Raw genomic sequence first — 14,270 nt, forward strand, 5'->3', positions numbered from 1 at the left:
CAGGCAAGCAATGCGAAATGCACCGCTCTCATTTCAAACCGACAGATAGGCCATGAGGCCTCCTGTTTCGGCTACTGGCCTTGCGCCGACTGATTTTGTTGCTATGCTGCCCTCCATCTGGAGAGGCTTGCATCGGTGGTGACTATTATCCAATTCAGAATCTCCAATTGCATACTACGCTTGAGATTGGTGCGAGTAAGCCACCACAAAAGACTGTCCTGGCTTCCCTCTCTAATGGAAGAGGAAGATGAAACTCTTCCAGTAACGCATTCCAGCGGGAGAGAGAAGCCTCCTGCAAAAGCCGCATATGTGCGAACGCCCAATGCATTAATTCCAATGTTGATGCCATAGAACCCAGGACCTGTAAATAGTCCCAGACTCTGAGCACTGAAAGCTCTAGTAGAAGCCTAATCTGTCTCTGCAATTTCAGCAGTCTCTCTCAGAGAGAAACACTCTCTCTGCCAGTGTGTTGAACTGAGCTCCCAGATACTCCAGAGTTTGTAAGAGAATTAAATGGCTTGTTGCTAGGTTCACCAACCATCCTAGAGTCTTCAAGTGCATCGGTACCTTTTGTACTGATTGTTGACAGAGGTCATCTGATTTTGCATGAATGAGCCAGTCATCCACATTCGGATACACAACACACCCTCCTTTTGCAATGTGGCAGCCCTCACCTTGATGAAAGTATATGGAGCTATCGCTAGCCGAAGGGAAGGGCTTGAAACCAAAAATGTTCCCTTAGGACCATGAACCTCTGGAATCTCTGGTGCTTCGGCCTGATGACTATGTGCTGATACGCCCCTATCAAGGCGAGACATGCAAGAAGTCTCTCGTGTAGTGCCGCTATGACGGACCTTGAGTTGGACCTCAGAGTTTACCTTGAATTGGATATGGAGGGAAAAGGACATTTAACTTAAAACTGACCTATGACCACACTATACGTGTTCAGGGTTTGAGCCAACAAAACGCAGCAAGACATCCCTGTGAAAAAAGAACAAATTTGAGCAGAGTCCGAAGTGGTTCTCAATCAATCATATGCAATTTCTCCCTCTTCTAGAGGTGAGAAAGCCAATTCCCCATCTGAATCCTCAGATGTCTCATGAACCGCACCCCCTTGAACATTATCAGGGACAGCCTCCCACGGCATTTGCCTACCATGACTGACAAATGGGAGACCCGAGCATGCGATCCCTACATAGTAGGTTGCTTTGTCTTTGCTGGGCACTCCTGCAGAAAGGTGTGCAGGCCCTGGAAACATTCCACCCAGAAGGAGGATGGATCTATACCGGAGCCCATAGGCCCAAACTTGCTCCCTCCAACCTCTCTCTCGGGGAAGCTTCTGTCCTCGGGAAGAGGAGAAAGGACCATTTCCTTGCCTCCCACTCCACACCCTTCCAGAGACACCATAGGCTGAGGGGATGTTCCAACATGGCCAAAATCTGTAGTACTCAAATCGCTTTGGGCTTTTAAGCAGCATTGACACAAACGGAGAGAGAGTGAGGACTGAACTGCTACCAAATGACAAGCCTCACAGAGAGCAAGGTGCTTGGACCATGCAGTTGGCAGCTCAGTTATTTATATTCCAAGACTGTCAGATTAGGAACTGAAATCCAGAAGTGAGCTCACAGATGGTCTCTGTAATCTGGACTAGGATTCCTTCAAGCTGATATTTTTTCTTATGTCTACAAGGTGTGTGAATGAATAGGTAACATCGTATGCATTTGCTTCCTTTCTCATGCAAGCACTATTTGTGTGGCCAGGTACAGAGGCTCTTACCTTCATTTTCAGCAATTTTTGAATCTTGTTGCTTTATGGAACAAACACTGTAACAGTGATCAGAAAAGATTCCAGTGTTTTCTACATGTGTAGTTATTCCTTCAGAATCTGAAAACACAAAAATAATTGTGCTTACCAAGTAAAATATATTTTAACATTTCTTTAAACAACTGGCTGGGACAGCACATTTACAGCAAGTCTCTGCAATGACAAATGACCTCAGGGTTTGTTTTTTTTTTGTTTGTTTTTTAACTTTTCTGACAAAGTACTTAAAGCAATGGTCACGTCCAGTTTGTAACGGCAAGAAATGAAACCCACAGATAACAGCATTGCTGTGAGCTCTCTAATACATCACAATAGTAAAAATATACTGGAAACAATAGGTACTGAACAGACCTGAGTAACGGGAAGGATATGATGTCTTCCTTTTCCGTTTTTTAGGGTGTTCGGTCATGTCTATTCGATCTAAAGACAGAAGAGACTGGCATTAACATGTATCCATTATCACATTTTATTTACATTCCTTATTCAAAGCAGCAGTCCAAACTAGTCAATCAATCCTAAAGCAGGAGACAAACTTCTCTTGTCCTTTAAAAAGTGAGGAAAGGAGGTTCTCACCCTTGTTGGGTCATTGTGTGCTTTCTGCGCACTGGCACAGGCTCCTGCAGGCAGGTTTGTTTGTAATCTGCTACCAGAGTTTTCCATGTGGAACTGAGGTGGCCCCACTACACTGGGAGAATTTTCTGCTACGGTGCACTATTTCTGAAGGAAAAGAAGAACCTGTAAACAACAGGCCCACAAAGCTCAAAAAATGCCTAGGTGGGAAGAAAGTGCTAAATCTGAATAGAACTGGAAGTAAAAATAAGCCACCTTTATTGTCAGGAAAATGACACTGGAATCCATGGCCTAGTGAAGTTGTGCATGCACCATCAAATATGATTAAGAGAAAATTAGATGACGATGTGTGCAAATAATATAGACTGGCTATAAATATGGTTTCCTCCCTGCCCTCTCTCAAGCCTCTGTCTCTGCCAGGTAGGCAGGCTTGTACAGTCTACACAACAGGGCTAATCTGAAAGTCCTTGCACTATAGCGTCTTAGTCTAATTCTTTAATAAGTATCAAAACTGGCAAAGAATCTAAAATTCTCCAGTACCAATAAAACCTCTGGAATTCTACATGCCCCAATAATCATGAACTCTAAAAACTGCAAGATGAAGCCAGGGCTTAAAAAGATTGCAGGTATTGCCATCATTCTTATAGGATAATTCCACTGTAAAACAGTTCAAAAAGAGAGTTCTGAAAGCATCCAAGTTAAAAGCATCCCAAGAAAAAAAAATTAAAAATTGGATTAGAAATATGAGGACCTGGAAAAATAACAAAACACTTGGTGGGAAAAACACTTTTTTTTCTCTCCAAAGCTAGAAGTGGAAAAACTGGAAAATGTTCAAGTGTTTCCAGTTTTTTTTTTTCACCTGTATCAGACATACACCAGGGGCTGTATTCCCAGGGTTAGGATGATGATGGGGAGAAATAGAAGAGCTGCGAAGGGAATCCCAACAGGGCAAGGATGAAGTAGGACAGAGAACCCGGGATCCGGCCCAGAGAGAAGCCAGGGGGGGTCGGGACAGGAGTCGGCGGCACAGAAGCTTTCCCGTTAGATCGGTGCCAAGCCCACGATCTCCCTGGGCCGTGGGGGGAAAAGAGACAAAGAGGCAGAAGATTCCGCCGCCTGCGGGACTCGGGGGAACTATGCCCGGTGCAGCAACCGGATCCCTCGCCCCAAAACAGCCCCGGTGCAAGGCTCAGGTCCCTTCCCCCCCCAACATCAGGCCGGGGCTCTGTGCCAGGAGCAGGCCTCGGAACCCCCCCCCCCCTTCCTCTACTGTGCACACAAGGACCAGCACCGGGGGGGCCGGACCCACCTGTTCCCCTGGGCCGCAGGTCCTTCCGGCCGAACGAAGAAACAATATGGAGATCCCGCGGACACCCAGCAAGTCAAGCAGCCCAGGCAAGGCCAAAGGGAACAACCGTGAGCTAACCCGGGGAAAAGGAAAGAGCGCGGCTGCAAAGCACAGCGCCCCCTGCAGGAGCGGAAGCCTCACAGCACAGAGAGCCGAGTGCCCCCCTGCGTGAGAGGAGCCCGCACACACAGCGCAGAGAACAGAGCGCCGCCTGAAGGAGAGGAACCTTCCGAGAGCACAGAGGGCACAGCGCCCCCTGCAGGAGCGGAAGCCTCACAGCACAGAGAGCCGAGTGCCCCCCTGCGTGAGAGGAGCCCGCACACAGCGCAGAGAACAGAGCGCCGCCTGAAGGAGAGGAACCTTCCGAGAGCACAGAGGGCACAGCGCCCCCTGCAGGAGAGGAAGCCTCACAGCACAGAGAGCCGAGTGCCCCCCTGCGTGAGAGGAGCCCGCACACACAGCGCAGAGAACAGAGCGCCGCCTGAAGGAGAGGAACCTTCCGAGAGCACAGAGGGCACAGCGCCCCCTGCAGGAGCGGAAGCCTCACAGCACAGAGAGCCGAGTGCCCCCTGCGTGAGAGGAGCCCGCACACACAGCGCAGAGAACAGAGCGCCGCCTGAAGGAGAGGAACCTTCCGAGAGCACAGAGGGCACAGCGCCCCCTGCAGGAGAGGAAGCCTCACAGCACAGAGAGCCGAGTGCCCCCTGCGTGAGAGGAGCCCGCACACACAGCGCAGAGAACAGAGCGCCGCCTGAAGGAGAGGAACCTTCCGAGAGCACAGAGGGCACAGCGCCCCCTGCAGGAGCGGAAGCCTCACAGCACAGAGAGCCGAGTGCCCCCTGCGTGAGAGGAGCCCGCACACACAGCGCAGAGAACAGAGCGCCGCCTGAAGGAGAGGAACCTTCCGAGAGCACAGAGGGCACAGCGCCCCCTGCAGGAGCGGAAGCCTCACAGCACAGAGAGCCGAGTGCCCCCCTGCGTGAGAGGAGCCCGCACACACAGCGCAGAGAACAGAGCGCCGCCTGAAGGAGAGGAACCTTCCGAGAGCACAGAGGGCACAGCGCCCCCTGCAGGAGCGGAAGCCTCACAGCACAGAGAGCCGAGTGCCCCCTGCATGAGAGGAGCCCGCACACAGCGCAGAGAACAGAGCGCCGCCTGAAGGAGAGGAACCTTCCGAGAGCACAGAGGGCACAGCGCCCCCTGCAGGAGCGGAAGCCTCACAGCACAGAGAGCCGAGTGCCCCCTGCATGAGAGGAGCCCGCACACACAGCGCAGAGAACAGAGCGCCGCCTGAAGAAGGCAAAGAATCTAAAATTCTCCAGTACCAATAAAACCTCTGGAATTCTACATGCCCCAATAATCATGAACTCTAAAAACTGCAAGATGAAGCCAGGGCTTAAAAAGATTGCAGGTATTGCCATCATTCTTATAGGATAATTCCACTGTAAAACAGTTCAAAAAGAGAGTTCTGAAAGCATCCAAGTTAAAAGCATCCCAAGAAAAAAAAATTAAAAATTGGATTAGAAATATGAGGACCTGGAAAAATAACAAAACACTTGGTGGGAAAAACACTTTTTTTTCTCTCCAAAGCTAGAAGTGGAAAAACTGGAAAATGTTCAAGTGTTTCCAGTTTTTTTTTTTCACCTGTATCAGACATACACCAGGGGCTGTATTCCCAGGGTTAGGATGATGATGGGGAGAAATAGAAGAGCTGCGAAGGGAATCCCAACAGGGCAAGGATGAAGTAGGACAGAGAACCCGGGATCCGGCCCAGAGAGAAGCCAGGGGGGGTCGGGACAGGAGTCGGCGGCACAGAAGCTTTCCCGTTAGATCGGTGCCAAGCCCACGATCTCCCTGGGCCGTGGGGGGAAAGAGACAAAGAGGCAGAAGATTCCGCCGCCTGCGGTACTGCAGGCCCCCAGTCCCCGAGAGCGGGACTCGGGGGGGAACTATGCCCGGTGCAGCAACCGGATCCCTCGCCCCAAAACAGCCCCGGTGCAAGGCTCAGGTCCCTTCCCCCCCCAACATCAGGCCGGGGCTCTGTGCCAGGAGCAGGCCTCGGAACCCCCCCCCCTTCCTCTACTGTGCACACAAGGACCAGCACCGGGGGGGCCGGACCCACCTGTTCCCCGGGCCGCAGGTCCTTCCGGCCGAACGAAGAAACAATATGGAGATCCCGCGGACACCCAGCAAGTCAAGCAGCCCAGGCAAGGCCAAAGGGAACAACCGTGAGCTAACCCGGGGAAAAGGAAAGAGCGCGGCTGCAAAGCACAGCGCCCCCTGCAGGAGCGGAAGCCTCACAGCACAGAGAGCCGAGTGCCCCCCTGCGTGAGAGGAGCCCGCACACACAGCGCAGAGAACAGAGCGCCGCCTGAAGGAGAGGAACCTTCCGAGAGCACAGAGGGCACAGCGCCCCCTGCAGGAGCGGAAGCCTCACAGCACAGAGAGCCGAGTGCCCCCCTGCGTGAGAGGAGCCCGCACACACAGCGCAGAGAACAGAGCGCCGCCTGAAGGAGAGGAACCTTCCGAGAGCACAGAGGGCACAGCGCCCCCTGCAGGAGCGGAAGCCTCACAGCACAGAGAGCCGAGTGCCCCCCTGCGTGAGAGGAGCCCGCACACACAGCGCAGAGAACAGAGCGCCGCCTGAAGGAGAGGAACCTTCCGAGAGCACAGAGGGCACAGCGCCCCCTGCAGGAGCGGAAGCCTCACAGCACAGAGAGCCGAGTGCCCCCCTGCGTGAGAGGAGCCCGCACACACAGCGCAGAGAACAGAGCGCCGCCTGAAGGAGAGGAACCTTCCGAGAGCACAGAGGGCACAGCGCCCCCTGCAGGAGCGGAAGCCTCACAGCACAGAGAGCCGAGTGCCCCCCTGCGTGAGAGGAGCCCGCACACACAGCGCAGAGAACAGAGCGCCGCCTGAAGGAGAGGAACCTTCCGAGAGCACAGAGGGCACAGCGCCCCCTGCAGGAGCGGAAGCCTCACAGCACAGAGAGCCGAGTGCCCCCCTGCGTGAGAGGAGCCCGCACACAGCGCAGAGAACAGAGCGCCGCCTGAAGGAGAGGAACCTTCCGAGAGCACAGAGGGCACAGCGCCCCCTGCAGGAGCGGAAGCCTCACAGCACAGAGAGCCGAGTGCCCCCCTGCGTGAGAGGAGCCCGCACACACAGCGCAGAGAACAGAGCGCCGCCTGAAGGAGAGGAACCTTCCGAGAGCACAGAGGGCACAGCGCCCCCTGCAGGAGCGGAAGCCTCACAGCACAGAGAGCCGAGTGCCCCCTGCGTGAGAGGAGCCCGCACACACAGCGCAGAGAACAGAGCGCCGCCTGAAGGAGAGGAACCTTCCGAGAGCACAGAGGGCACAGCGCCCCCTGCAGGAGCGGAAGCCTCACAGCACAGAGAGCCGAGTGCCCCCCTGCGTGAGAGGAGCCCGCACACACAGCGCAGAGAACAGAGCGCCGCCTGAAGGAGAGGAACCTTCCGAGAGCACAGAGGGCACAGCGCCCCCTGCAGGAGCGGAAGCCTCACAGCACAGAGAGCCGAGTGCCCCCCTGCGTGAGAGGAGCCCGCACACACAGCGCAGAGAACAGAGCGCCGCCTGAAGGAGAGGAACCTTCCGAGAGCACAGAGGGCACAGCGCCCCCTGCAGGAGCGGAAGCCTCACAGCACAGAGAGCCGAGTGCCCCCCTGCGTGAGAGGAGCCCGCACACACAGCGCAGAGAACAGAGCGCCGCCTGAAGGAGAGGAACCTTCCGAGAGCACAGAGGGCACAGCGCCCCCTGCAGGAGCGGAAGCCTCACAGCACAGAGAGCCGAGTGCCCCCCTGCGTGAGAGGAGCCCGCACACACAGCGCAGAGAACAGAGCGCCGCCTGAAGGAGAGGAACCTTCCGAGAGCACAGAGGGCACAGCGCCCCCTGCAGGAGCGGAAGCCTCACAGCACAGAGAGCCGAGTGCCCCCCTGCGTGAGAGGAGCCCGCACACACAGCGCAGAGAACAGAGCGCCGCCTGAAGGAGAGGAACCTTCCGAGAGCACAGAGGGCACAGCGCCCCCTGCAGGAGCGGAAGCCTCACAGCACAGAGAGCCGAGTGCCCCCCTGCGTGAGAGGAGCCCGCACACACAGCGCAGAGAACAGAGCGCCGCCTGAAGGAGAGGAACCTTCCGAGAGCACAGAGGGCACAGCGCCCCCTGCAGGAGCGGAAGCCTCACAGCACAGAGAGCCGAGTGCCCCCCTGCGTGAGAGGAGCCCACACACACAGCGCAGAGAACAGAGCGCCGCCTGAAGGAGAGGAACCTTCCGAGAGCACAGAGGGCACAGCGCCCCCTGCAGGAGCGGAAGCCTCACAGCACAGAGAGCCGAGTGCCCCCCTGCGTGAGAGGAGCCCGCACACACAGCGCAGAGAACAGAGCGCCGCCTGAAGGAGAGGAACCTTCCGAGAGCACAGAGGGCACAGCGCCCCCTGCAGGAGAGGAAGCCTCACAGCACAGAGAGCCGAGTGCCCCCCTGCGTGAGAGGAGCCCGCACACACAGCGCAGAGAACAGAGCGCCGCCTGAAGGAGAGGAACCTTCCGAGAGCACAGAGGGCACAGCGCCCCCTGCAGGAGCGGAAGCCTCACAGCACAGAGAGCCGAGTGCCCCCCTGCGTGAGAGGAGCCCGCACACAGCGCAGAGAACAGAGCGCCGCCTGAAGGAGAGGAACCTTCCGAGAGCACAGAGGGCACAGCGCCCCCTGCAGGAGCGGAAGCCTCACAGCACAGAGAGCCGAGTGCCCCCTGCGTGAGAGGAGCCCGCACACACAGCGCAGAGAACAGAGCGCCGCCTGAAGGAGAGGAATCTTCCGAGAGCACAGAGGGCACAGCGCCCCCTGCAGGAGCGGAAGCCTCACAGCACAGAGAGCCGAGTGCCCCCCTGCGTGAGAGGAGCCCGCACACACAGCGCAGAGAACAGAGCGCCGCCTGAAGGAGAGGAACCTTCCGAGAGCACAGAGGGCACAGCGCCCCCTGCAGGAGCGGAAGCCTCACAGCACAGAGAGCCGAGTGCCCCCTGCGTGAGAGGAGCCCGCACACACAGCGCAGAGAACAGAGCGCCGCCTGAAGGAGAGGAACCTTCCGAGAGCACAGAGGGCACAGCGCCCCCTGCAGGAGCGGAAGCCTCACAGCACAGAGAGCCGAGTGCCCCCCTGCGTGAGAGGAGCCCGCACACACAGCGCAGAGAACAGAGCGCCGCCTGAAGGAGAGGAACCTTCCGAGAGCACAGAGGGCACAGCGCCCCCTGCAGGAGCGGAAGCCTCACAGCACAGAGAGCCGAGTGCCCCCCTGCGTGAGAGGAGCCCGCACACACAGCGCAGAGAACAGAGCGCCGCCTGAAGGAGAGGAACCTTCCGAGAGCACAGAGGGCACAGCGCCCCCTGCAGGAGCGGAAGCCTCACAGCACAGAGAGCCGAGTGCCCCCTGCGTGAGAGGAGCCCGCACACACAGCGCAGAGAACAGAGCGCCGCCTGAAGGAGAGGAACCTTCCGAGAGCACAGAGGGCACAGCGCCCCCTGCAGGAGCGGAAGCCTCACAGCACAGAGAGCCGAGTGCCCCCCTGCGTGAGAGGAGCCCGCACACACAGCGCAGAGAACAGAGCGCCGCCTGAAGGAGAGGAACCTTCCGAGAGCACAGAGGGCACAGCGCCCCCTGCAGGAGCGGAAGCCTCACAGCACAGAGAGCCGAGTGCCCCCTGCGTGAGAGGAGCCCGCACACACAGCGCAGAGAACAGAGCGCCGCCTGAAGGAGAGGAACCTTCCGAGAGCACAGAGGGCACAGCGCCCCCTGCAGGAGCGGAAGCCTCACAGCACAGAGAGCCGAGTGCCCCCCTGCGTGAGAGGAGCCCGCACACACAGCGCAGAGAACAGAGCGCCGCCTGAAGGAGAGGAACCTTCCGAGAGCACAGAGGGCACAGCGCCCCCTGCAGGAGCGGAAGCCTCACAGCACAGAGAGCCGAGTGCCCCCCTGCGTGAGAGGAGCCCGCACACACAGCGCAGAGAACAGAGCGCCGCCTGAAGGAGAGGAACCTTCCGAGAGCACAGAGGGCACAGCGCCCCCTGCAGGAGCGGAAGCCTCACAGCACAGAGAGCCGAGTGCCCCCTGCGTGAGAGGAGCCCGCACACACAGCGCAGAGAACAGAGCGCCGCCTGAAGGAGAGGAACCTTCCGAGAGCACAGAGGGCACAGCGCCCCCTGCAGGAGCGGAAGCCTCACAGCACAGAGAGCCGAGTGCCCCCTGCGTGAGAGGAGCCCGCACACACAGCGCAGAGAACAGAGCGCCGCCTGAAGGAGAGGAACCTTCCGAGAGCACAGAGGGCACAGCGCCCCCTGCAGGAGCGGAAGCCTCACAGCACAGAGAGCCGAGTGCCCCCCTGCGTGAGAGGAGCCCGCACACACAGCGCAGAGAACAGAGCGCCGCCTGAAGGAGAGGAACCTTCCGAGAGCACAGAGGGCACAGCGCCCCCTGCAGGAGCGGAAGCCTCACAGCACAGAGAGCCGAGTGCCCCCTGCGTGAGAGGAGCCCGCACACACAGCGCAGAGAACAGAGCGCCGCCTGAAGGAGAGGAACCTTCCGAGAGCACAGAGGGCACAGCGCCCCCTGCAGGAGCGGAAGCCTCACAGCACAGAGAGCCGAGTGCCCCCTGCGTGAGAGGAGCCCACACACACAGCGCAGAGAACAGAGCGCCGCCTGAAGGAGAGGAACCTTCCGAGAGCACAGAGGGCACAGCGCCCCCTGCAGGAGCGGAAGCCTCACAGCACAGAGAGCCGAGTGCCCCCCTGCGTGAGAGGAGCCCGCACACACAGCGCAGAGAACAGAGCGCCGCCTGAAGGAGAGGAACCTTCCAAGAGCACAGAGGGCACAGCGCCCCCTGCAGGAGCGGAAGCCTCACAGCACAGAGAGCCGAGTGCCCCCCTGCGTGAGAGGAGCCCGCACACACAGCGCAGAGAACAGAGCGCCGCCTGAAGGAGAGGAACCTTCCGAGAGCACAGAGGGCACAGCGCCCCCTGCAGGAGCGGAAGCCTCACAGCACAGAGAGCCGAGTGCCCCCCTGCGTGAGAGGAGCCCGCACACACAGCGCAGAGAACAGAGCGCCGCCTGAAGGAGAGGAACCTTCCAAGAGCACAGAGGGCACAGCGCCCCCTGTAGGAGAGGAGACTTCACACCTGTGCGCCACCTGCAGGAGCAGAGCCCTCACAGAGTGCACTGTGCCGATCGCCCCTGCGGGAGTGGAGACTTCACACCTGTGCGCCACCTGCAGGAGCAGAGCCCTCACAGAGTGCACGGTGCCGAGCACCCCCTGCAGGAGAAGAGCTCTTAGACAGCACAGCGGGCAGAGCGCCTCCTCCAGGAGCAGAAGCCTCACACAGCATATAAAGCAGAGGGCCCTCTTGCAGGAGAGGATGCCTCAAAAGAGCACAGAGGGCAGAGCGCCCCCTGCAGGAGAGGCGCCCTCACACAGCACAGAGAACTGTGCGCGCCAACTGCAGGAGCGGAGCCTTCACACAATACATAGAGCTGTGAACCATCTGCAGGAGCCGGGCCCTCACACAGCACGTAGAGAAGAGCGCCTCCTGTAGGAGAGGAGCCCACACACAACACATAGAGCAGATTACCCCTGCAGGAGCAGATCCTTTACATAGAGCTGTGCACGCCCGCAGGAGCAGAGCCTTCACATAGGGACAGCAGAGCAACCCCTGCAGGAGCAGAGGGCACACACACAGCACATAGAACAGAGTGTCCCCCCTGGAGAAGAGGAGCCCTCACACAGCACATACTACATATAGTACAGTGCCCTCTGCAGGAGCAGAGCCCACACACAGTACATAGAGCAGAGCATCACTTGCAAGAGAGGAGCCCTCTTTAGAGCATTACCTGCAGCAGAAGAGCCCTTATACAGCATATTCTCTGCAGGAATGGAGCCCACACATAGTACATAGAGCAGAGCATTACCTGCAGGAAAGGACCCTCCCCTCACACAGTACATAGAGTAGAGCGCCCCCCTGCAGGAGCAGAAACCACACACAGCACACAGAGCAAAGCGGAGGCCTTCACACAGCAAATAGAGCTGAGTGCCCCCTGCATGAGAGGCGCCCACACACAGGGCAGAGAACAGAGCGCCGCCTGAAGGAGAGGAACCTTCCAAGAGCACATAGAGCAGATCGCCCCTGCAGGAGTGGAGTCTTCTCACCTGTGCGCCACCTGCAGGAGCAGAGCCCTCACAGAGTGCACGGTGCCGAGCACCCCCTGCAGGAGAAGAGCTCTTAAACAGCACAGTGGGCAGAGCGCCTCCTCCAGGAGCAGAAGCCTCACACAGCACACAGAGCAAAGCGGAGGCCTTCACACAGCAAATAGAGCTGAGTGCCTCCTGCAGGCGAGGAGTTGTTTTGGGTTCAGACCGGGCACACTGGTGTTCTGCCCAGGGGCTCTGACTTGGGGGGGCTAATCTCATATAATCACACATAATTACTGGGATTATACCTAGAGACCTGAACCCAGGAATTTATTCCCAACACAAAGAGCCACACACAAACTTTGATTCAGAATGTCCTGGTTCCAGGTAAAGTAAGTTTATTTGAGCAACAGGAGGATAGAACAAATAAAATCAGATCAAATAGAAGTAATGGTAGATGATAACAATTGCTACAAAGATATAAAAAACTTACATTTCCAAAGGATCAGCCATACCATCACATCCAGGGCTCTCTCTCTCATCTCCCCTCTCTCTAGCTGTCTCCCCTTATACACTACAAACACTTGTGAAAAGCAACAGCATTTCCTCCCTCCCTTATCAGATTTCAGAAACAGCTGTGCGGCCTTCATTCTCTCTCTCAGGCTTTAGTATAAGTTAATTGCTAGTTTTCTCATCATAGACTTAACGGAATAACTAAATAAACAGACTCTTGCCTGTTCATAAACATTTCACAATGCAAGACAGTAAACAGGAGTTCACTCAGAGGTTGGCCTCTGTCCTTCAAACTAGTTTGTGTCTTGGTGAAAACCCTGAATCCATACGGCCTATCCTCTATACATCTTCAGGAAAAGTAACAAAAAATGACTCCAACAGGAGCCTGCACACAGCACAGAGTAGAGCACCTCCTGCAGGAGAGGAGGTCTCACATAATACACATGCAGTCTGTCTTTTCACACATACACACACACACAGGCTTTCAATCATACAGGAATCAGAAGCACGACGTAGAGAGGATTCTCTATTAGCAATGAGTACTCGGAGTACGAGGAGACCTGTTGCAAAGGCAATGCTATGGAGCGAGGCCTGAGCTTTTATACGCTGAAGAGTCTGACGTCAGCATCTGGGGCCATGGCCAGGTTCCCGCCGCAGGCCCTTTAAAGAAATAGTGATGCGCGCGTGTGTGCCTAGGGAGGGGCGCGGTGCTGATGGCAGCGCCTCTCCGTGGGCCATGCGGAGAAGCCCGACGAGCAAGGACGTCTTGGCTGGTAACACTGGGGACCATGGCAGAGCCGGAGGCGACCCGAGGTCAGAGCTGTCGGCCTACCGCCGCCAGCGAAGAGGTACCAGGAGCTGGAGTCCGCATGAGGTGAGAGGGCCGCGCCGCGGGTCTGCCATGGGCAGCACGCGTAACAGTACCCCCCCTTTACGCCCCCCTCTTGGAGGTCGGGTTTGCCTGGATGGGCATGATGATAACTTGAGAGGAGGGTCTTATCCAGGATGTTTCAAGCTGATTCCCATGAATTCTCTTCAGATCCATACCCCTCCCAGGAGAGGAGGTACTGCCACCGGCGGCCCCTATGGCAGACGTCTAGGACTTCATGGACCTTGTACGTCGTATCGGTTTCTGCCACCAAAGGAGGTGGTTCAGGGGCTTTCTGGGCAGGCCAGGATAAGTCACGGGCTTCAAGAATGATACATGGAATGTATTATGTATTCCCAGCATAGGAGGCAGCCGAAGCTGGTATATAACAGGTCCGATGCGTCGGATAACAGTGAAAGGACCGATATATCTAGGAGCAAATCTCTGAGATGGAATTCAAAGTCAGATGTATTGAGTATTTAACCAGACTTTCTGGCCAGGAAATAATTCAGGAGCCGAGCGACATTGACTGTCAGCAGTTCTCTTGGCCCAGGAGGCGGCCTGACGCAGGCAAAGATTTGTCTGTTCCCATAGCATTTTAAGGGCATCTGCAGTAGCCTGTGCCACAGGGGACGGCACTGATAAAAGTATGAGTAATGACGGTCGCAGTTGTTTCCCATAGACAACTGAAAATGGAGATGTTCCAGTAGCAGAGGCGATGTGAGAGTTGTGTGAAAAATCTGCCCAGGACAAGTGGTCTGACCAATTATCTTGTCGGTCAATGATATAAGCGTGCAGGAAGCCCTTCAAGGAGCGAGTCATCCGCTCAGCTTGCCCATTGGCTTGGGGGTGATAGGCGGTCGTGAGGCTGATGTTTATGCCGAACGTCCGACAGAGGGAGCGCCAGTACCTGGCAACAAATTGAGGACCTCGATCTGAAACAATGTCCAAGGGTAA

At 56.9% G+C, this 14,270-nt stretch overlaps 1 protein-coding gene across 5 annotated transcripts in view; it reads right to left on the reverse strand.

The window, feature by feature from the left end:
• The window catches only part of ZNF639 (zinc finger protein 639), a 43,112-nt gene that overhangs the window by 11,191 nt on the left and 17,651 nt on the right, over window positions 1-14,270 (reverse strand). For 2 of the 5 annotated variants that reach the window (XM_029615344.1, XM_029615348.1), the window contains exons 2-3: window positions 2,173-2,241; window positions 1,777-1,884 (exon numbers count right to left, since the gene is read on the reverse strand). In XM_029615344.1, coding sequence (XP_029471204.1) covers window positions 1,777-1,884; window positions 2,173-2,241 — 177 coding nt within the window. Of the gene's footprint in view, window positions 1-1,776; window positions 1,885-2,172; window positions 2,242-2,394; window positions 2,539-3,250; window positions 3,459-3,700; window positions 4,386-14,270 lie in introns of those variants that run through there. The other 3 variants (XM_029615346.1, XM_029615347.1, XM_029615345.1) reach the window with 3 other exon arrangements.

Source organism: Rhinatrema bivittatum, chromosome 9 (genome assembly GCF_901001135.1).
Source record: "Rhinatrema bivittatum chromosome 9, aRhiBiv1.1, whole genome shotgun sequence".
NCBI classification, from domain to species: Eukaryota; Metazoa; Chordata; class Amphibia; order Gymnophiona; family Rhinatrematidae; genus Rhinatrema; species Rhinatrema bivittatum.